Here is a 21,288-nt window from a genome sequence, read left to right on the forward strand (position 1 = left end):
TATATATATATATATATATATATATATATATATATATATATATACACCTGAATATGTATTAACATTCACAGTGGAACTAGCACAGAAGCTAATATCTACAGTCTTCAGCATCAAAGAAAATAAACTGAAACTGAAACTCCTGCTAGTCGTTTCTGTCTGATTATCAATTCTTTACAGTAATCTCAACACAAAAACAGATTTTCAGCTAACAGCAAGTCAATAAGGAAATAACTAAATTGGCTCGCCTTTCACTTTATGCAAAGGGTTGGATTAACAAAACTTTTCTTGCCTAAAATACAATAACATATCAATCCTGTAGTGAATGCTTGGTCATTTATAGATTCATTGATTATTTTTTGCATTACTGATTAATAGTTGGATAGCAAAATGTGCTTAATCAGAGGTTTTGTTTTCTACAGAATGTGAACCAGGTGAAGCTAAAGCTGCCTGTAGAGTCCTGGCAGAACAGATTTACAGAATTTTTTTTTTTTCATCTTAAATGCAAAAGGTTTGGTTTGTATTTTTGCACAGTTTTGGCCTATTTACTGCTATAAGTATGTTGTTCTTTTAGCAAATTACATTTTGTATAGTCTATATACTCTAGTTAATGATTAACTGATTATTAAATTAGTCGACAAATATTTCAATAATCACAATTAATCATTTCAGCTCTGACACATATGATTATTATTATTATTATTATTATTATTACTACCATTATTTCACAAAACATAATTGATCTGGGTATCAGTTTAACTTGCAGGAATTATGTCATCACATTAATTAACTAAATGCAGAACTAAATGCATAATCAGCTAATGTTGATTAGCTTCCTCTTACTGAAGCTAACAAAGATTATGATGTTTGGAGATGATATTGTGTTAAAGTGGTGAGAATAGTGAAGTGTGTGGGAGATCTCCTGGCTTCATTCTGTCAATAATGTGATCCAGAAAATGGTTTTAATCAGCTACAGATTAATGTTGAGAAACTAAAACAAAAAGATAAAAAAACAAACAAAACAACAACAACAACAAAAAAACTCATTTAGTCTGGTTCAAGCTGCACCTTGTTGTAGTGAATGAGGTTCCATCTCTTATCCATGAGGAAGTAGTGAGCCGATCTGGCCTCAGGAATGTTGAAGAACTCAAGACACTCCTGGTGGGAAGAAGATGGACAAAACTAACATCCCCTCCACATGATCCCAGCTGTTCGTTCAGCAAAGTTACAGTTATATCTGTGTGTGGACCACAGGAGACAGCACTGGGTGTTTACCTTAAGCAGAGCGTCAAACTGGGTGTCTTCATGGACCGGCAGCTGGGTGGGGATGTCGCACTCGTTCTGGCCGTGCACCACCAGCGTTTTGGTTCCTGAAAACCAAAAGACACGAGCTTACAGCAGACGCTGCTGGTTCTGCATTCTGTAGTGAGGGTGAAAGGTCGGGCTGCTGACCTGGCATGGAGGCGGTGACCAGCAGTTTGACCTCACATTGCTCCTTCTTCATGGTCTGCTTCAGGTCTTTGAAGAAGAGCCCCTCCACATAGCCCACCACCTCCCACAGGAAGGTCAGCGTGGCCGAGATGGCATCCATGCCCCACTCGCACGGCGTCCGCACAAAGTACATGATCAGCCCCACCTGGAGGCACAGTCCAGGTCAGGAACTGGTATCTGAGCAGCAAACACACTCAGGAGGATGGGCGTTATCTCACCAGGTAGTTAAACAGGATGTGGGAGGTCTGGGCGGGTAGATCACCGATGTTCAGTAGCAGCTTCCTCAGCATGTAGATCAGCTCATCCTGGAGACAGCAGCAGCTTGGAAAACTCACACACAAGAGATTCATACATTCTCTGCTGATGTGTAGAGAAGAGTTTTTTTTGTTGTTGCTGCTTTTATTTTTGTTTAAAAATCATAAGAATGTGTCTTCAAACAGCTCTCCCACCTGTCTGTTGCTCACGGTGAGTTTTTCCAGAAAGTGGCGGAGAACCAGAGCAGGATCTTCAATAAGGCAGTTCCAGAGGATCTGCTGTGCAACAGCACTCACTGAAACCAACCGTAAGAGGCGAGTCAATGGTCAATTATTCAAATTAGAACCTTCGGATGGCTAGAAATAAATACTTTATTAAGCAGAAGGATGCTCCTCTATAATATAAAGGTGTAGTATAATCATTTTGTTTTTGGAAAATAAACCAATTAGAAATTCGGGTCTGCCATCACTAGGCAGAGTTTGAGTAGAAAGTGGTCTGAATACCAGCAGCATTAAACAGCATGGATTCTAGTAATGTGTTGGTGAGCCAATCATAATTTGAGTTGTGGCCCTTTCAAGATAACTAAACCATAAAAATAGGTGTTGTTCTAAATGTTTATTGAATTTAGGCTTCTGTTCCATCATGGCTTTGTCAGCCATTTTGAGGGTTAGCTAGCACCAGTGCTGGCCACAGGGTTAGCACAGCAGTGTTAACATTAGTTCTGTTAGTCCTAAAGCGCTATACAAACAGAATATTTAGCTAATGTTATAGCGCTAATATCAACCATGTTGACACAAACTATGTGTCAGTGACACAACATTTGTTATATCGCCCTCCACAGGTCAAATTTATTATTGGACACCAAACTAAACAGTTGAACTTCAGGAAGTGATTATTTGAATCAGACATTTCACTCATTTAGTTTTATAGTTGTTAAGTAAATTAGCACTTGGGAATTTATTTGAAAAGTTAGGAAGCTATGTACACTAAATATTTTCAAAGCTAGCTAAAACTCTAAAGCGCTAAAGAAAAAGTTAGCTCTGATTTTAGCAAACTAGCTAATATCAGCTAACTCTGATATTAGTTAGCTCTGGTTGGTGCTATTGTTGCTAGCACCGACCAATAGCTAACAAAAATAATTAACTTCATGAACTCTCTAGACTGAGAAAGCTGTCTAAAAGTAGAAGTGCCTCCACTGTCTCAGGTTTCGCCCAGGCTTGATGGGCGCTAATGGACTTGGGCCTACAGAGGGTTCTTATCTGGGCCTCTGGTGCCTATCTCCAGGGATCTGTGAATAAAATATTAAATAAGACTAATAATAATAAAACTGTCTTTTTTTTAACCTACCAGCCACACCGTCCTCTCTGACTTCTCCATCTTCCATGAGGTGGACTATTGGTAAGACTGCAGCACAGATGCATGCTGGGAAGACAGCTTGAGGAGGCTGAAGCATGTGGTGTGTGGGAGTGTGATCTGTTGTGTTTTCTTCATCTTTAAAACAACAAACCAGTGAAAGTTAGAACATTGTTTTGCCACATTTTCTAGACTTTTTCCATTATGCTCATGTTAAATTTTAACATAATAAAGCTCATCATGACTTCATAATCCTGTTGTCTAGTATTTCTCTACCTTCAGCGCTAGCCATGGAGCGGACGGACCAGACGGAGCCTCGGCGGAATGAGTAGTTCCTGTGGGAGTTGCTGGAGGCGCAGGACGGGCTGACGGAGAGGCGGCGGGACGCCAGGTTCACCACTTCTTCTGCTGGCGGGACCAAAGAGAGAAACAACAGACCGTCAGAGAGCAGAACGCGGCCTGGCGGTGCGCTGGGCGGCGGCCCCACCTTCCTCCTCCTGCTCCGGTGGGGGGCTGCAGGTGGGCTCGTAGCAGGCCTCCTGGGCCACGGGGATGGCCGTGATGATGCTGGCCTCGCGGCCCAGCCGCCGCTTCTCTTCCTCCTGCTGCAGGTTCTTCAGGATGTGCTCGGCCCGCTGGTGGGAGCGCGACACGGCCCGAGCGGAGAATGATTTCTAAACACGAGAGAAAGGGGCCGGAGAGCGTTCAAACCCCCCCAGGACAGCGAACATGATTGTCTACAGGAGAACTTCTCGGTTTCAACGACAGAACAGTAACTTTCCTCCAGTGAGCTCCTCTGAACACCCACAGGGTGAAGAGTTCAAGCCAATTATTCAAACTTTGCCAGCTGGAGACACTTTAAAAACTTTTAAAATCCTCACAGTCACTGAACGGCTAAAGGGCTACCAGGTAGCACCAGCAAGTGGAAGTTATTACTGCATAAAAAGCCTGAATATGAAGCATCTTTAATATCAATGAGGAGACTAATTAGATCATCTTATATTTTAAAAACTTTGAAAACTTTTCTCCACTGCCTGTCACATTAATAACCCAAACCGATCCACCTTTTCATCCACCTTCACATGCTTCCTGAAGAAAAGCCAGAGGTGGATAGTAACTAGTACTTACATTTACTTGAGTAACATTTTTGGGGAAAAAATACTTTAGATGGGCTTCACTGTACTTTTTACTTTTACTTGAGAACTTTTATTGTTAAGTTTTCTGGATGCTACACCCTGTTAGAATGAAGAACAAACATGGACCAAAAATTAACCTGACACAGAGACACACCTAAAGTTTGTCAAAGTGAGACTTCTTGTTTCTACAAAGTCTTTGTTATTCTAATGTTACTTTCTGTGCGTTAAGTCTGTTGTAGCATTTTGAGCTTTGGTAATAAATTGAAATAAACTGATTTAGAAGTGATTTTTCTGCTTAAGATTTGTGAGCTATTCGCAGATTTTTTCCATTTTGGTCTTTAAAATACCATAATTTGCACATAGCATTTTAGTTTTGTCTATTTTCTACTTGAGTAAAAATACACTGAAGAAGTGATGCTCAGCCTTATTTTACCCCTCCCTGCTGACAGTACCGGTTAGTCCAGACTGTTCTGGCAGGTTCACACCATCAACATGGGAGCATCTCTGATCAGGTTCAGAGGCTGAAACTGGGAGAAAGTTACCGTATCCTTCAAAATGCTTATGTGTATCTAAGTACGGTCCTCTCAACACATGGTACGGTCAAACATTCAGCCATTCTCAGTCGATGGAGCATGCACGAACAGCACAACGGTCAACAGTCAGTACGCCTGACGCATGCTGTCATTTTTCACTCCTCTCGCAGTCAAAGCAAGTGCTGGAAGACTTTTTCCCCCAAATGATGAAAGATGCAGCACGAGATCGGGACCGCCTCCCCTCATGATTATCCTCGATCTGACTTCACAAGATGCATCAGCGCAAACACTCGGACAGAGATACCAACTTACTATGGTATGGACTGACTGAATTAATGTGGGGAACTAAAAACAAAGACAGTTCATAGATCAAAATTATGGTATATGATTTGTGCTGGCAGGTCGTCATCAGAATCAAAGAGAGTTTGGTTAAAATAGTGTAATTAAAGGATTGAAAGTAACCCCTGTGTGCGTACAGACTGGTCTTCGTTTATAGGGTCCTGGACGCTGCCGGTGGTCTGCGGCACCCAGGGCGGGTCGAAGATGGGGACGCAGGGCATGCCCAGGATGGGGGACGGCAGGGTGAAGTTGATGCTGGGCGGAGGGATCTGACGGATGGAGAACAGGTTACAGTAACTAAGTACTCCCTAAAGCTAAGCAACAGCCGTGCCTACCAAGTAATACATGTCAAACATTGTTCTGAAACTACTGAAATCAGTCATTTACAAACGGAAGAACCTGCTGATTCAACCTTAAAAAGAAAAAAATAAAGATCAGTGATTCACACTTTTCACATATTTGGTGCAAAAAAAATCTATTTGAATTTCTTGTTTTAGTGAGAAGGAAATATTACTTTGTCTGATTTTCTTATTCAAATAAAGATGTAATACACTAAACAAATGAACTAAAAAAACCTATAAAGTATTAAATAAGTAACTAATTCATAACATTTAAAATATTGTACCTATTTCTGGGACTACACTAATGCTAAGACATACAGAGAATATTAATAGTGGTCAACACACACAGCTAACTTTTTAGTTAGCAGTGCCCACCACTGCTAAGATGATGGCAGTACAATTTTTTTTATTTCACTTCTACAATTGACTTAACATTTGACTTCACATAATATCTCTCACCACAAACCTATTTTATGTTTACTTCAAAACACAGAGAAATGTGTGAAAGAAACCAAACAAATGAATAAAAATGTTAAACTTATGACAGGCGAAGGGTGGCTGGCACCCATGACAGAGGCCCCCCATGTCATGGCCATTAAACCTTTATTCATTTGCAGGGTTTCCTTGCCTATCATTTTGAAAATCACTACTTTACATAGATTTTTGTGCATGTGTAGTATATGTACAAGCTGCTCAATCATGAGTTGTACTCAGTTTTCCGCAGTGTGTTCGGCCCCAATGTTGTTCCGTACTTTGAAGATCTGCTGGGCTCCCTCCTCCATGCGCGGCCACACCTGGTAGCGAAAACGCCACAGAGTGCAGAACTTCAAAATGGAGTTGATGCGCTGACAGGCCTCCTGGTGGTGGAACTCCGCCATCATCATCTCAGTCACGGCGTCGGGGACTTTGACGGCACATAGGAGAAACATGGCGGCTGGAGGTGATTCAAGGGGGTGGAGGTGAGGACCAGGTAGAAATAGTTAGGGAATGTTGATGATAGGTGAAGAGAACCTAATTATGATGGAAATCCAATAGAATTAGCCCTTAAATCTCAGTTGCGTATGAACTAACCGGCAGCGGCTGCCATGTGTTCATCCACGCTGAGCAGCAGCTCCCAGGCGGCGGGCTGGATGTCTCCATACATGTCATCGGTGAGGATGGGGGCAGCCTTGATCAGCAGCGACAGAGGAGCCGGGGACAAACTCATCACCTGAAATAAACCAAATTCACAGATTCATGGTCGTTTTCCTTCTTTAACAAAAGACTTGGACACTGGCTGGTACACCTACGCTATTTAGCTGAGCTCATTTATAGCTTACCGTTTGGCGTATTTTGCTAATTTTGAAAAAATTTAGCGCATTTAGCCTCCCATTGATTACTATTTACTTGGCTGTTTTGTACACTTTTAGGTCTGTTTCAAAGAATCAATTCCTGAGTGCAAAGGATGTGTAATGAGAAATTTGATCCTGTAGAGGGCGATAAATGATGTGTCCCTGACACTCAATGGGTATTAACATGGTGGAATTTAGAGATTTTAGCATTAGTTCCATCTAAACACTATGTTGATGTGGTGAATTAGCATAGCTAATGTTTATGATTAGTGCTTTAGGGTTAGTGCCCACATCTGGATTTGGAAATATTAAATTCAAACTTTTGTTTGAATTTAATAAAGTAATCCTTGGACTGAGCAAAGCAGCTGACCTGGTTGCGTATGTACTTGAGCATGCCAGTGTCTTTCTTTCCTTCTGTGTTGGAGTCGGTTGGTTTCCTCTTCATGGACGGAGTTCTCAGGCAGGATTTATCTGAACACTGAAGGGGGAAAAAAACGGCTTTAAAAACACTTGACTCTGTTTTCCTTTAACAGCTCTCCTTGCTAACTTACCTCCTTGTTCTTCTTTGCACGTCCTCCGACGTTACCACAGGCGCTGTCCTCCCTCAGGCTGTCCACCGACTCGCCGTAGACCAGCTTGATGGCGCGGACGAGGCGGGCACAGGAGCGGCCGTGGTGCTGGTAGCAGCGCGGGTGGCAGAAGTCAATGTGTGTGCAGATGAAGCTCTGCTGGTTGCACAGCAGGATCATAATCTGGACAGAGACATAAAGACAGATCAGAGCGTCTGGAGGACAAAGCTGTGGAGCAGCAGCTCAGACTGACGGACGTACGTGGAGCCAGGACATGTTGCGGTGGTAGTTGTCTTCAGCTCCTCCTGAGCCCTGCCCCTCAGGCTCAATGCTGGGCTCACTGGTGCTGAAGGGACTCCCTGCAACATCAACATGAACACGTGTTACCTCTTTATTACCAGTTTCCAAGTTTGAAAATGAAAGAACAGAAATGAACAATAAATACCAGAGAGGGGCTCAGTTAGCTGATGGGACACTGAGTTAAATTTTTACAGAGTATATTAGAAACAAATCTCACCAAACACACAGGTTTCCAGGTGTATGAAACTCCCAGGTCAGACCTGTTGATTATTGATCAGCCTGTACCCAGTGGGGTTCAGGACCAAGGCGTTGTTCTGCCCCTGCACCCCGACTCACCGATGTCGGTGACAGTGTCCCTGCTCTGCGTCTGGGAAAGCAGCCCCTCCTCGTTCTCGGACTCGGAGTCCTGCCGGGACAGCTTGGTGCTCTTCAGGCTCCCTGCCCGGCGGATAGAAGACAGCGAGCCGCCCTTCTTCACGCGGAAGCTGCGGGCGCCTTTGATCTGCAGCAGCCGGGAGCCTCCGATGCGGATCTTCCTGACAGGAGCTGCGGAGCGACAGGAGCAGCAGAGATATTAAAACAGTCTGCAGGGGGGTGGACAGGTGCTGCCCCCCTGTGGCTCACCCTGAGCCTCCTGGGGCTTCTTCTCCTCCCCCGTGGTGTCAGACTTCAGCGTGTGGCTGCTGCTGTTCAGGGAGTCATGGCCGTCCTCGTCGTCCAGGATGCCAGCAAAGCTGATCTTCCTCTCGTAGCGATGGCGGCCCAACTCCGGGTCCAGACGCAGCCGGCAGCTGTCCAGGTCCTGAAGCACACGGAGATGACGTATCAAGTACAGCATCTGAGGTGCTAATACAGGAAACATTAAGAGAAGAGGAGGTTCAGGACTGACCACTAATGGTTCGGTCCGAGGGCGAGGCAAGCAGGGGAACGTCTCCCGCAGGAAGGTGGTGATCTCTAGCAGCAGCTGGCAGGCAGCCATCTTCAGGGCAAAAGGGCAGCCACACTTCGTAGGGTTCACTGTGTCTGATGAGACAAAAACCATGGTTAGCAAATAAACTGAAGTCCATCATAAGATAGAACACCTAGAGCCACAATGAACACATAAAACCTCTAATCTGGGCACATTTAAATTCTAAACTCTTGACCTCCTGAGGTAAAATGGTTATGAAGAAAATGAAGAAGTTGTGTGTTTATGACCAGCACTGGAACAACTTTTAAAGGGGCAGAAAGAGACAGTTGCTGCCATCTACTGGTCACACTAAAAATTGCTCAAAACTCGAACCTTTTGAATTAAAGGGGCAGTATTTTGTGTTCTCCAGGCACATAGTGACATTTTATAGCCCAATCCTTTAACTATGTTACCTTCAGTCGTTATAAAACTGCCATACATGTCAAATATGGCTTAAAAGAAATTTGAAATTTCACTTCATAGCTTAATGCCTTGAACTTGGACCTCTGTCTTTTTAAGGAACTCCTTAAATAAGAACTCCTGCCTTCAGGAAGTCATCACAACTCAACATGGCTCCACGAGTAACCCTTTAACATTTTTACCACTAAGTAGCTCCTATAATGAGCTCAGCAGTTCAACCATGTCTTTACTAATTGCTTCTGGCTAGTTTGAAGGAGCTGAGAGGAGGAGTCTGAGGGGAGGGCTGCTCTGTGAGGAGGAAGCCCTGAAATTGATGGAAATAATGGAAAGCTCAAAAAAGTCAATTTTACGTAATACTGTCCCTTTAAGGTTTAAATTAAAATACTTAAAAAAAAAAAAAATAATCTAAATACATTTTTAAGAACTTCAAGTTTTAGTATGAAGAATTTTGGTCAAGTTCCAGTTTCATCTCTAATATTAACCGACTTAAAAGTTGGAATGTTTTCCCTTATATACAAAGACCAGAAACATGCAACATAAAAGAAAAACTACATTTCTGGAATCTGGAACTGCATGTAGCAGTTCCAGATTTAAAATTTCAAAAAATCTGTCCCATTTCAGCAAAAAGTTTGCTTTATGTATAAGTTAGTTAAAAAGTTCCCCCATCAAAAAAAGTTTCCACAAAGTGAAATGTTTATCAGTTTGAAAAAAGAAAAAATGCGGGACTTTAAAATGTACATTTATAGAAATCGGTGGGATTTAGAGTTAGGCAGTAAGTCACAATGATGTTTAATGGGATGTTACACAGAGTAGTATTGTACTGAAAATGATACATTTTAAGCATGCTATGCAAATCAAAACTCTGAAAAGTGTGCTGTGTGTTTGCATTTAGCCCTCCTGAGTCGAGGCTTTGCAGCAACAGCTAACATTCTTCACCAGCTTTGCAAACTCTTTGTAGAAAAGCTCCAGGCTGGTATCTGTGAACATCAACTTCCAAACTTTTCTACAAATTCTCAGCTGGATTTAGGTCTGGACTTTAACTAGGCCATTCAAACAAATCAACACGCTCTGATCTAAACCATCTCCCTGTAGCTCTGGATGTTTCCTTAAGGCAGTCTGGATGTGACTCACTGTCCTCCAAGTAGTCCTCTTCCTCATCTTCCTTCCTCATCCTGCGTTTGGTCTCTTCGTCGTAGATGTAGCCCAGGATGTTGGCGGGGCTCTCGCTGTCTGAGTGACAGAGCTCACTCAGCCTGGTGCCGATGGCCTGCGCAGACAGACACAGTTAGTAGAGGCAGACGGACCAGCAGCTCGGTTTGATCCTGTTTGACTCACATCTCCCCACTGGCAGAAATGCTTGGCAGCGTTCCACTGCAGCTTCTGGTTTCTCTTGTTGCCCACTATTGGCGAACGGCCCCTGGACAGGCCCTTCTTGGTGATGTTGACATGGTGGCCCTTCATCCACTCTGGCCAGTTGCCACGGTTGCAGCGGTGGACGAACCTGGCGCACTCCAGGAACAGGGAAGCGCGAGCCACAACTGGAGCCTCCTAACAGCAGAGAAACGTTAAAAAGTGATTAAACAGAACTGGTCTGGCTTGGTTTTATTTTTGAAATTTTTAATTAAGTAGTCTTAATTTTGGTGCTACTAATCTGATTAATGATAGGCCAGCATCAGGAACTGAGCAGCCTCTGCTGGCAAATGAGAAGGAGGCTACTAATTAACGTTAGCTTAGGATAAGCTAGCATGCCTAGACTGGTTTTGAACTCTGACTGTGTACAGGGTCTCACTTTGTCCTTATCAGTTCTTTGTTCTGGTTTTGCTATTTTAATTTACCAAGTTTTCTTGCACGCTTCTCTTATCTCCTTGTCATTTTCTTGGACACAGGAATTTTGTTACCTGCGACTCCTACGTTCTTCTTTAAAGGAAACTTTATCAAGGAACATGGTTGTCATACAATAGTCATCATACGTTAGATGCACTGAGTGTACTTTTGACAGTTTACTGTTTCTCCAAGCAGAAACATGATGGACAGGAGATGAAGTTGGTTTCTGATGGCCATATGGCCATTCTATCCATTTATTTTTATTAATGTAAACATGTTTTGACCAATCAACTACAAAATATGTACCATAAAGAATTATAGGTTCAAACTGTTAAAATAGCAGAGCATATTATACAATATAGTATCCATGGTAATAAATTATATATATATGTTTCCAAAATGGTCTACTTAAGTACATTTTTGATTTCACAAAAAATAAAGACTTATAAAACAAATTGAACTCATTCTTCAAATATATAACATCTGGGCTCATTTTAAAGAAGCAACATTTATGTGCATATTGTCTGGCTAATAAAATATTCACATCAAAGTTAATAAACACCAAATTTGATATCTTGGATTGTTATACCTGTTAAATGGATCCATGAAAGTTCAATAAAACAAATAAAATAAAGATTTCACTAGTCACAAACTAGGTTTTAACTAATCTGCTTTCAATGTAAAATATTCTTGTAAATGTTTGAGCAGTCACATTAAAGATTTTAAATTAAAGCAAATTAAAGATCCTGAAGGTAGTGGAAAAATTAGGTGGAATCGCCCTTTAGCCATCTGCTGAATCGGAAGTGTTAATCAAAAGCCAGTTTCAGCATACAGTAAGTTTATGCTTGATGTCACATTGGATTATCTAATGTATGACAGATATTGTATGAGGGACACTAGCCTCTCCAAAGCTAACACTAGCTAGTACTCTCCTCATTTTCCATTGGCGGCTGCTCAGTATTCTAATCAGAAGCTGGCTTTCAATGGATATAACCTCTTTTGACAAAAAAAAAAAAAAGACAATGTTAGGTGTCCAACAGTCTTAATTTTGACTATTTTCAGAGAAGCTTGTACCAAGTCTAGAGCAGCAGCTAGGATGGAGGCATCAGGAATGGTTCCCGGCTCACAGCAGTTGAGGAGGAACTGGAAGCGCTTCATCCCCTGCCGGATGGCGCCCAGGTTGACCACATTCTTGTTCTTCATGGCCTCCTGACTGGCCGCTAAGCGCTCCTGGAAACCATGAGGTCCTGGAGAACGGGGCGCAGATGGAAGGTGCTGGAACAGCAGGTCGCGTTTCACAGGAAAACTGCATCAAGGGTCTCACTTTATATGAAGTAACGTGGCCTTCCAGCACATTGAACACGAATGAAAACATGAGCGAGAGAAAACAGCCACGGGCTGAGCCAACACGTGAACTCCGTTTCCTTTTCTGCTTCAACTTGCTGCCAAATGATGCAAAGAAAATACCTCCAACGGCAGATCAAGTGTGAGCGCAGCCCCACAGAGATAAAGCTGTATGCAGACGATACTATCGTTTAGCTAGCAGCTGGAAAATACCACCACAACGTCACCACAGAAGAGACAGAGGGAGCACCGACAGCGTCATGCTAGAGCTGGCGTGGAGATGCTCGGCAGCAGGGAGAAGCTCTCCAACAGATGATTTATTAGAGACAACGTCCAGGTTCACCAGGAGGAAACAACACAAGGCACTTTGGACAAATTGCACTCAGGTTCTGGGTCATCTTGGGATTAAAAGGGCGACTTATTGTGGAAGGAGTCACGCCTGAGCGTTGTGGTTTTGCACAAAAAGTTTCAAAAAGTCAAAAACACTTAATGCACTCAATAATTGTTAGACATTTAGAAAAAAAAATTCCTGAATTACATAATTTTACTTCAAAACTAAATGGGTAACATTTAGAAATAATTACAACTAATAACCAGTATTTTGTATGATATATACCAGGTATTAAACCCAAACAAAACTTTGTGGAAACTTCCTGGATGGGAAACTATTTAAGGAATTACCTTGGGACCAATACGGTACGCAGTAAACCCCAAATGGGGCCAATGATTTTAGACCCTTTCCAAGCCATCTTGGCTTCACATGTAGCCCAGTCGCTCATTTCCATATCTGTCTACATCCAGGTGTCTTTACTTAATGGATGTTGTCTCTCTTTCCCAGATGGGCCCCCTTTCATATGCAACTAATTACTGGACTCAGGCAGGTTGTGTTTTGTTCCCAGCTGTGGCCAGCTTCCATTCTTCTTCAAACTCACACAAGGAAGGCCATCTGGGGACCCACAACTAATCCCATATGGGGCCCATTTCCAGCCCAATGAGCCAGACTCAAACTATTAACATACAACTAATGAATTGCAAACTATTTTAAATGGAGCCAATGCAGGTTAGTTAATCTCTTATGCCCCCATTATTGTTGTTTTGTTGTTCACAACCTTCTGGAAACTTTTTGTAGCAAAACGTCTTAGAAACATGATCCAAACATTGATGGGCTGAGAAGGTTCAGTTCAGCAGCTGTCCAGGAGACACAGGACAACAGATGGCCAAAGACAGGACGAGACAGGACACCACTGAGACAGGACAGAGAGAGCGCGCAAAGACAAAAGCAGGATGGAGCGTGGGACACCCCAGGGTAGGGGAGGTCTACCATCTTTCTCTTCTGTGTGGTGAAGCTTGGATGGATTCCTCCTGCCAGACCTCCATTTACCGAGCCGCTTGAAGAAATTCTCCTCCTCGTCCCTGCCGTACTCCGGCCCCGCAGCGCCCCCTTCAGACAGCTTCACCGCGCTCGTGAACTTCACCTGAAAAGTGAAACATGTTACGACATGTGCTTCTGGCTACAGCTAGGGGCCCCTCCGAGAGGCTGACCTTTGAACTCTGACGGATGAAGGAAAGCCGGTCCACTGAGCTGATGTCCAGCAGGTCCTCCACGCCATCGGTCAGCCCAGACAGGGAGGAGCGCTTCAGCCAGTTTCCTGGACCAATCAGGACAATAATGCAACTAAAACAACCTTTATGAAACACTTTCAGCTTAATGCACATTAGCATGCATGATCTAACAAACAGGATTTACACAGAGAGTTTGAACTGGAAACATGAATTTACTTAAATAAGGTCTTTTGAAGAGGGAATTTTTGCTAATTATCAGTGGTGTTCCGCACTGAAGCCCATTGCGTAAGACATAAAGTTGACAAAAATGAACTCCCGGTCTGGAGCAGCGTGCACACATGGGACACAGACAAAGACAGACAAACGGGACAAAGAGAAGGTGAAAACATTGCATGAGGATGGATCCGCGTCCACATACGTAGGACAGAGCGAGTGATGGGGAGGCAGGTGGTCCTACGGCATACTGAGGCACACAGAGAGACACAAAGCAGATTGAAGAGATGAAGTGACCCAACCTCTCAGGATGAACGAACGTTGGACACAAAGCACATATATCAGATTGAGATATGGTCATGGAAACGAAGAAGACTTGGTTATTAGCTACAAGATAAAACTGAGCTGTTTAGAGATGGTTGTAGGTTGATTAGACTCACCAATCGGTAGTTTGAGTTTCTTGCGGAGCGAGATGCGTCGGGATCTGGATCGGGAGCGTCGGTCGGTGGTGGTGCCGGAGTGTGCGGTGGTACACTCCGAGGTGTCCTGCTCCGACTGGCTGCTGGTGTCACTGGCGGCACTCTGCGACTTAAACATCTTCCTCCAGAAGTCCTTCCTGCCAAGCAGAGCGCCCGGGATCTGTTCATCGCTAGGGGCACAAAGAGGAAAGGCAGTAAGGGGAGGGTGTGAATACCTACGCACCAAAATGGCAACAACGTGAGATCACACAAAGGGGAGCACAGACAGTTTGGAATGGCAGCTGGGATCAACAGAGATGATGTTTCATGGAGATGCTGTGATCTGGACACTCACTGTTCGGGGGTCTGGGGGGGTCTACTGGAGATGCAGCTGCGACACTCATCTGCAGCACTGGACACCTGACCCTTCTCCCCGGACACACCCACCTCAGACCTGCACGCACACACACACACATACCAACACAGCCCACTTGAGTAAGGCGCCAAATGAGTTCATTTGATGCAGCGAGGAGCAGGTCAGGACAAGTAACTGCAGAATGGAGCTGAACTGTTCGGGTAAGGCCTCATAACGGTTCAGATGCCAACAGTTTGGTAGGTCTTTACGTAAAGTCAGGTTTCTGCTGCAGCAGCTGGGGACAAGTCAAACCATGATTGTACCACCGCCAGATTTCTCTTTGGATAGGACATTAAATTCAAAGGGGTTCATTGTTGTTGCTTCTCCCAAAAGTTCAACCATGGTTTCAAGAAACCACAGCACATTCTTCCATGACGTTCGGTTAGGTTATCCAGCCCTGGAAAGAGGCATTTCTTCTTCTGTTGCCATATTCCTCAGTAGAATACATTAGATTGTTGTCACATGTTGAACAAGACAATCCTAGAGCGTTTAACATTTTGAAATCTTTTCACCTGTCTAGTCTTTTTATCATATCAAAAATTGTGCCATATTTCCCATCTGTTGATGACTGCTTGTCAAAGGCTGTCCCTGGTTTCTAGTCCCTCTCATGATCTAAAAGCATATTCATGGAAAGAAGAATGTTTGGTTTCCAAACTTTTTTGCTCTACAAAGATGATGTGATTATGTTAGCGTCTTCTGGCCAAAGCCTTCCAGGAGCAGACGGAAAGTTTGCAGCCAAGTGGGAACCATGAGAGGAAGCCCCTTCAAGGTTGAGACCATCAGAGGGAGGTGGACTGTCCCCTCTGGGTCAGCCAGAGATGGATAGACAGCGTTGGGTCTGTCATGGTGTCCAAAATGTTGAGCAAAGAAGGCAATGCTTTCGTTCTTTTGGTCATGAGGTGTGGATCACATACTTAAGAATCTTAAGATTAGGATGATCATGAACGCCTCACCTTGGAGGTATAATGTTGGCTTACATTTTGGACTTGTTTATCCTACAATACCCCTACAGGTAAACAGGGGACATTACATCATTTTTCTTGTCTTTTTAAGTTGAGTTTATTGTACTTATGAGACAATGTTACCTGAGAAAATAATGCAACCATTGTTTTGAATAATGGTTTTCTAGCTCAAAACTAATTTGCAAACCCAGTCCTTGATTGGACATTTTTGTTTTAAATCCAACAATAACTTGTTTTTTCATCTCTTCTTTTTGACATAAGACTTTTGTCATCAAACAGGGGCCAACAAATTCTGGAAAAAGCTCAGGGCCAGAGCTAAACAACAAATTTCCCTTGTGTTTTAGCCACTTCACGTAACCGGCTATTAAGCTTTGCCAGAATTATCTGCTGTAACTGGACTAAATATTGTTACCACTATATTACTCATAATATTTATGTGACGCTGCTGGTGTAGTCAAGTAATGTGGCAAACAAAGAGGACTTTCTCAAGTGTTTAGCCACATTATTTTGAGAACGATAGCATCAAATCATTCACTCAGACAAGATGGTGACAAGACATGAGGAAAAATAACCAAGCAGTGATGAGAAACAGTCACTGTGATTGGATACACAGAGGTTGTTTACATTTACAGGCAAGAGAGTGGTTCGGCATTGATTAGAGAAAACACGATGTCTCTCAGAATGACTCCAGCCAGTGATTGGCCACTACCTTCTTGGTCCGTACTGTTTGCCGTCATCCTTCTCGTCGGGTTTCTTGGTGGCAGTCACCTTCTCGGCGCTGTCCAGGAGCGCGCTCAGCGCCACCCTGCGGAACACGTTTCCATGGGCCTCTTTTATAAACTGAACCAGCTGGCGGATATCACAGTACAGACCCTGCAAAGGCAAAGCAAGAGTAAGATCGAAGTGCGAATGAGAAACCATTTTGGAGAATGGAGCTACATTCAGGCAGATATTTGTTGTTTACTCACATCCATACAGATCAGGATGAATTCTTTGCAGCTATCCTCTCTGGACTTTATCAAAATACCCGTTTCAGCCTGTGGCACCTTTTTATTACGGTTCAGACTAAAGCCTTTCTTAACATAAACTAGTCATCGTTGTATTACTATTTATGAACCATAAATAACATTGTTCTTTGTGGAATCCATGCTTCCATAAAGAAGCATAGATGTGGCATCAGTCAAATGAAGCTGTAAAGCTTCATACGCTAGCTGTATTATTTTTATTTTTGATGCATTTACACTAACAAATGAACTAACAGGAGCCTTTTAGTCGAAATATTGTTTTATAAGCTAATATACCCCTACCTTAAAGAAAATAATGTGATATTGAACTAATATTATAGAAGATGGGTGGGTCTAAATTAATTAATCTTTGGAAGGACCTGGCCTATCATAACGGCAAAGATTGGAAGGCTAACCTTTAGATTTATTCCCGCCATTACCTAGGCGTATGTTGTTTAGCAACAACAGTGCTAAATGTAAGCTAATAAAAATGGAGCTCTAAATCTTGGAGAGCATCTTTTTTATTTATTCCATTTTAAATGACTAATGCTGGTTTAAATGTTCATGTAAGCTAATTGTAGCATATTAGCTAATTTGTTCACTCATTTGTTAATATGGTGTTGCAAGCCAATATGCTAAAAACATCTAAACAAATGGTGGCCAATGTGCTAATGAGCCCATTTTAGCTAATGTGGTACTGTTTGCCTCTTAGTTAATGTTAGCATGTTACGAAGACTAGCTAAATGTAGTGTAGTATTGAAGACTATTTCTTCTATTTGGAACAGCAGGCTACAATAAAAATGATAACCTTCAGCTGATATTTTTAACTCTGATGAAACTATTTACATTTTGTTTCATTCCTCCAGACAAAGTGGGGGAAGAATAGCTGCTATAAGCTAGGTACCTGTGTTACTTACCGAAGCTGAAGCTAACTTGGGTGCAATACCTGGTACTGTATACATAGGAGCTAAAGCTAGCTTGTCCAGTTAATATCACAATGAATACAAATCAATTTAACAGAATTTTCCACTTTTCAAAATAATAAAAAATGAGTTCAAGTGTGCAGCATTGTTAACAGTTTCTAGTTTTAAACACATCTTTCATATTTTCTGTAATGTAAGACTTTAGTGCTACTTGGTGGGGAAACCAATACAGCAGGTGGATGAAGTAACAACAAAAAACAATCATGTTTCTATGTTTTCTGTTGAAGTGCTTCGTGTTGGAGTATTTATCTTGGAAGAATAATTAGTCAAATAATTTAAATAAATAATTTAACGTCAAATATTCTGCTATACCAACAAATAACAAATTTAGCTAAAAATTAAACTTAAAATTAAATTTGACATTGGTCTTTTGATAAGCCGATACATAAAAGCAAAGCAGTGGTTCGTACCTTGATTGTTTCGGTCGGTACTAAGTGGTCTGTTTATGGAAAATAAGATCCGATTATACACTGTGATCACCGAGTAAAGCAGTAAGTCAGGATCTTTCTGTTCATTCGTGATAAAACCAGTAGTGATGGACTTCCCGTCCCACTCACCAGGTTTTCTGGGCTGTGCAGCTCGTGTGTGGTCGAGGCACAGCGGGTGATGAGGGACTTGAACATGCAGCCCACCACCACTGCCTCCATGTTCTGCGCCAGCGACTTGTTGTCCCCCGTGGCGAAGTTGTTGCCGAAGCCCGCCTTGTCTGGAAGCAGCAGGAAGGCAGGAGAGACCGGGGATGATACAGGAGCCGGTTCAGTCAGCGGGATGGGAGTGGGAGGGGGACAATACTGACCAGCTGGAGTTGTGAGCCCATACAACAGAAAGGAGGCAGGGGCAAAGGAAAGGGGTTCATAAAGCATATGGGGGAGAAGCAAAATCAAAAGGATTCTGGGTATGGGATACATGCAAGTGACTAAGGCCTGCTTTAAACAGAGTAGGGGGCTTATTGTCTGGGTCCAGTTAGATGAAACTGCAAAAAAAAAGCCAGATTCAACACACACAGGTGTAAGTTTAGGAGTTGCAGGCGAGTTTGTCACTTTCGGACAGAGTGAGGGGTGCAGCGATGAAAGCGGTGTCTAGGGAAGGGTCTGATTGGGTGAGTAAAATCATCGTATTGCTTATGTTATTGACTGTTGTTAATCATTAATCGTGTGTATCTACCGATGTTTCTTTTTTTCGCCCTCCTGGACCTCTCACCTGCACTGCCGTACTCTGCAAGAGAAAAGAGGCGGGGCACAAGTTGATTGACATCAGGCCGGCACAGACATGTAAGGTGGTCTCAGAAAGGACATGGCACCCCACCTCCACCAGGAGGCGACCCCAAGATGCACACAAGTCAAAAATAAAACACACAACAAAAAAAAAACCGAACAAGGTGCCCTGGTCACTTTCCATCAATCAAACACTCATTGCTTCTGCAACTTGCCAACTGCGGAGTATTTTGTACTAAATGACGGTACCATGTACAAAATACTTGAAAATTTCAGCGCAAAACTGGAAAACTGGCATGTTCAATGTGTCTCATAGCCACCATTAGAACAGCAATGCAATGGGAGAAGCTTCCAATTGGCAAGTGTACAGAATGGATGAGTGAGTAAGGAAGTCAGGATTCGGCTAGTTGAAGTGGATGAAGAAAAAGTAAGCAGGAGGAAAACATCAAAAACATGACAAGCAAAGACAAGTGGATGGAGGAGAGGGGGAAGACAGATACACACAGACACAGGTAGGGCTGGAATGCAAAGTCAAGGTGCAGGGTGGGACAGCAAGGTCAAACATTTAGCTTTGTTCACTCCTAATATGCTAGCTGTTATTGAGGCCCTTCTAAAGGGACAAATACTAATTTAATCACTGTTATATTGCTTCTAGAGTAATCTGTCTTCCAGAAACTGAAATCTGAGACCAGTTTAGCTAACATGCTACTTTGGCATAATACCAAAAATCTGGCAAAGGAGAGTGGTCTTTTTTCTAAATCTTCAGGAAAGGCTTATCTTAGTGTTTACAATGTTTATGCTTTTGTCTGCTCTTTATATACCTTAAACATTTAAATACCTTGAGATAAATCTTGTTTCAAACTTTACAAACCTTAATATTATTAGCAATTTTATGTATCAGAGTAGTATCTGATAAAATTGTTACATTTTAAAGAAGTCCTTGTTTAAGCTATGATTATTTTTAATGATGGTTTAGCTGTTAGCCAAGCTAATGGTCCCAAGCTTTACACACTGTTGCCGTTTGCTAATGCAGCATTGTATTTATTTATTTATTTATTTATTTTCAGAAACCCTTAAGCTCAGCTTAATATCACACTCCCTAATGTGCCATTTTATGTTGTGTTGTAAATATTTCTAATGTCTAAGTTTGGAATATTTTTTTATAACTTTTCATGTAGCGAGGATTATTTTAAATTTTACACACTTTGGGTTTATGCTAACATTAGCATTTCTACAATATTATTATGGGGTCTTTTTCTCTTACACATTAAAAAAAACTTTCAGCATATATCTTACTTTAGTGTATTTTTAAAATCCATTTTCTGTAGTAGTTTAATTAAAGCCTGCCTTCTGTAAACGTACGTGCATAAAGCCTTATCCAGATTTGTCTATGGCTAAAATTTGTAATAAAATGAAATCAAGTTATAAAAATGTTTATTATGTTAAACTTTACCAAAAACATAAAAATAAACAGGCCCCAGCCTGGCTGTATGCTTACCACCATATTTTAATAACATGTTTTTTGTTCCAAACCTTACTTTAAGAAGTCAGTCTCACTTCAAAAAGTCATTTGTGAGCATTTTTTTATTCCTTAGCTTTATTTTTTCCACATCTTCTTTCCACTCAAAAGCTAATGTTAGCCTAAGATCTATAATTAGCATATTTGTCTTAATGTGATGAGCAATTTTATGCAACAAATGAATATATTTGTTGCAAAAATATATCTGCATGCTTTTATAACTTGCTAGAACACCAGGTATATTTTTTTAAATAATTAGCTCTAGAAAAGCTGAATGTGAATGGGAATGCATAGTATTTTTGCAGTTATTGGGTGCTAAGAAGTTAGCAAACTAAACTTGATGGTAAGCATGCTAACATGCCTGCTAAACTGTAGCATGTTAACATGTGAGCATGTTTTCATTCCTGACTTTTTGCACCAAATCCTGCATATGTGTTCTCCGTTAAACGAATGGTAGAAAAATAATGTCACACTAATATTTGTGCTGCTCAATTTTATCCAGTTTCTGCATCTGGAATCAAGGCTGATGCAAACGTTTTGAGGGCTTGCATCCCACTCAGATACTCCACATACTTACTGTCAGTAATGGGCTCCATGCAGAAGCCCAGCAGTGCGTGCAGGAAGTCCACAATGTTATTGAGGGAGTCTTTGTTGACATACTCGCGCATTGTTTGGCGAAACTGCACTTTGTCCAGCTTATACAGATTAGTCAGGCAGTTCTGGGCCTGCAATGAAAGATAAAATATAAAATCATAAAGAACTGTGGGAATATCAA

At 42.1% G+C, this 21,288-nt stretch overlaps 1 protein-coding gene across 4 annotated transcripts in view; it reads right to left on the bottom strand.

Annotated features, from left to right (window-relative positions):
* The window catches only part of unc80 (unc-80 homolog (C. elegans)), a 46,109-nt gene that overhangs the window by 13,319 nt on the left and 11,502 nt on the right, over positions 1-21,288 (bottom strand). For 2 of the 4 annotated variants that reach the window (XM_088014817.1, XM_088014825.1), the window contains 28 exons: positions 21,091-21,238; positions 18,945-18,995; positions 18,338-18,486; positions 16,503-16,666; positions 14,772-14,870; positions 14,399-14,607; positions 13,725-13,831; positions 13,564-13,657; positions 11,913-12,085; positions 10,350-10,562; positions 10,146-10,281; positions 8,535-8,668; positions 8,270-8,447; positions 7,982-8,191; positions 7,607-7,704; positions 7,328-7,528; positions 7,147-7,254; positions 6,517-6,655; positions 6,198-6,379; positions 5,242-5,373; positions 3,584-3,770; positions 3,373-3,501; positions 3,091-3,234; positions 1,938-2,038; positions 1,707-1,793; positions 1,450-1,633; positions 1,273-1,367; positions 1,066-1,155 (listed from right to left, as the gene is read on the bottom strand). In XM_088014817.1, coding sequence (XP_087870943.1) covers positions 1,066-1,155; positions 1,273-1,367; positions 1,450-1,633; positions 1,707-1,793; positions 1,938-2,038; positions 3,091-3,234; positions 3,373-3,501; positions 3,584-3,770; positions 5,242-5,373; positions 6,198-6,379; positions 6,517-6,655; positions 7,147-7,254; positions 7,328-7,528; positions 7,607-7,704; positions 7,982-8,191; positions 8,270-8,447; positions 8,535-8,668; positions 10,146-10,281; positions 10,350-10,562; positions 11,913-12,085; positions 13,564-13,657; positions 13,725-13,831; positions 14,399-14,607; positions 14,772-14,870; positions 16,503-16,666; positions 18,338-18,486; positions 18,945-18,995; positions 21,091-21,238 — 3,942 coding nt within the window. Of the gene's footprint in view, positions 1-1,065; positions 1,156-1,272; positions 1,368-1,449; positions 1,634-1,706; positions 1,794-1,937; positions 2,039-3,090; positions 3,235-3,372; positions 3,505-3,583; positions 3,771-5,241; positions 5,374-6,197; positions 6,380-6,516; positions 6,656-7,146; positions 7,255-7,327; positions 7,529-7,606; positions 7,705-7,981; positions 8,192-8,269; positions 8,448-8,534; positions 8,669-10,145; positions 10,282-10,349; positions 10,563-11,912; positions 12,086-13,503; positions 13,658-13,724; positions 13,832-14,398; positions 14,608-14,771; positions 14,871-16,502; positions 16,667-18,337; positions 18,487-18,944; positions 18,996-21,090; positions 21,239-21,288 lie in introns of all 4 variants that reach the window. The other 2 variants (XM_088014814.1, XM_088014821.1) reach the window with 2 other exon arrangements.

Source organism: Poecilia mexicana, unplaced genomic scaffold, assembly GCF_051168715.1.
Source record: "Poecilia mexicana isolate PSO_F unplaced genomic scaffold, ASM5116871v1 scaffold_2, whole genome shotgun sequence".
In the NCBI taxonomy this organism is placed as follows: domain Eukaryota; kingdom Metazoa; phylum Chordata; class Actinopteri; order Cyprinodontiformes; family Poeciliidae; genus Poecilia; species Poecilia mexicana.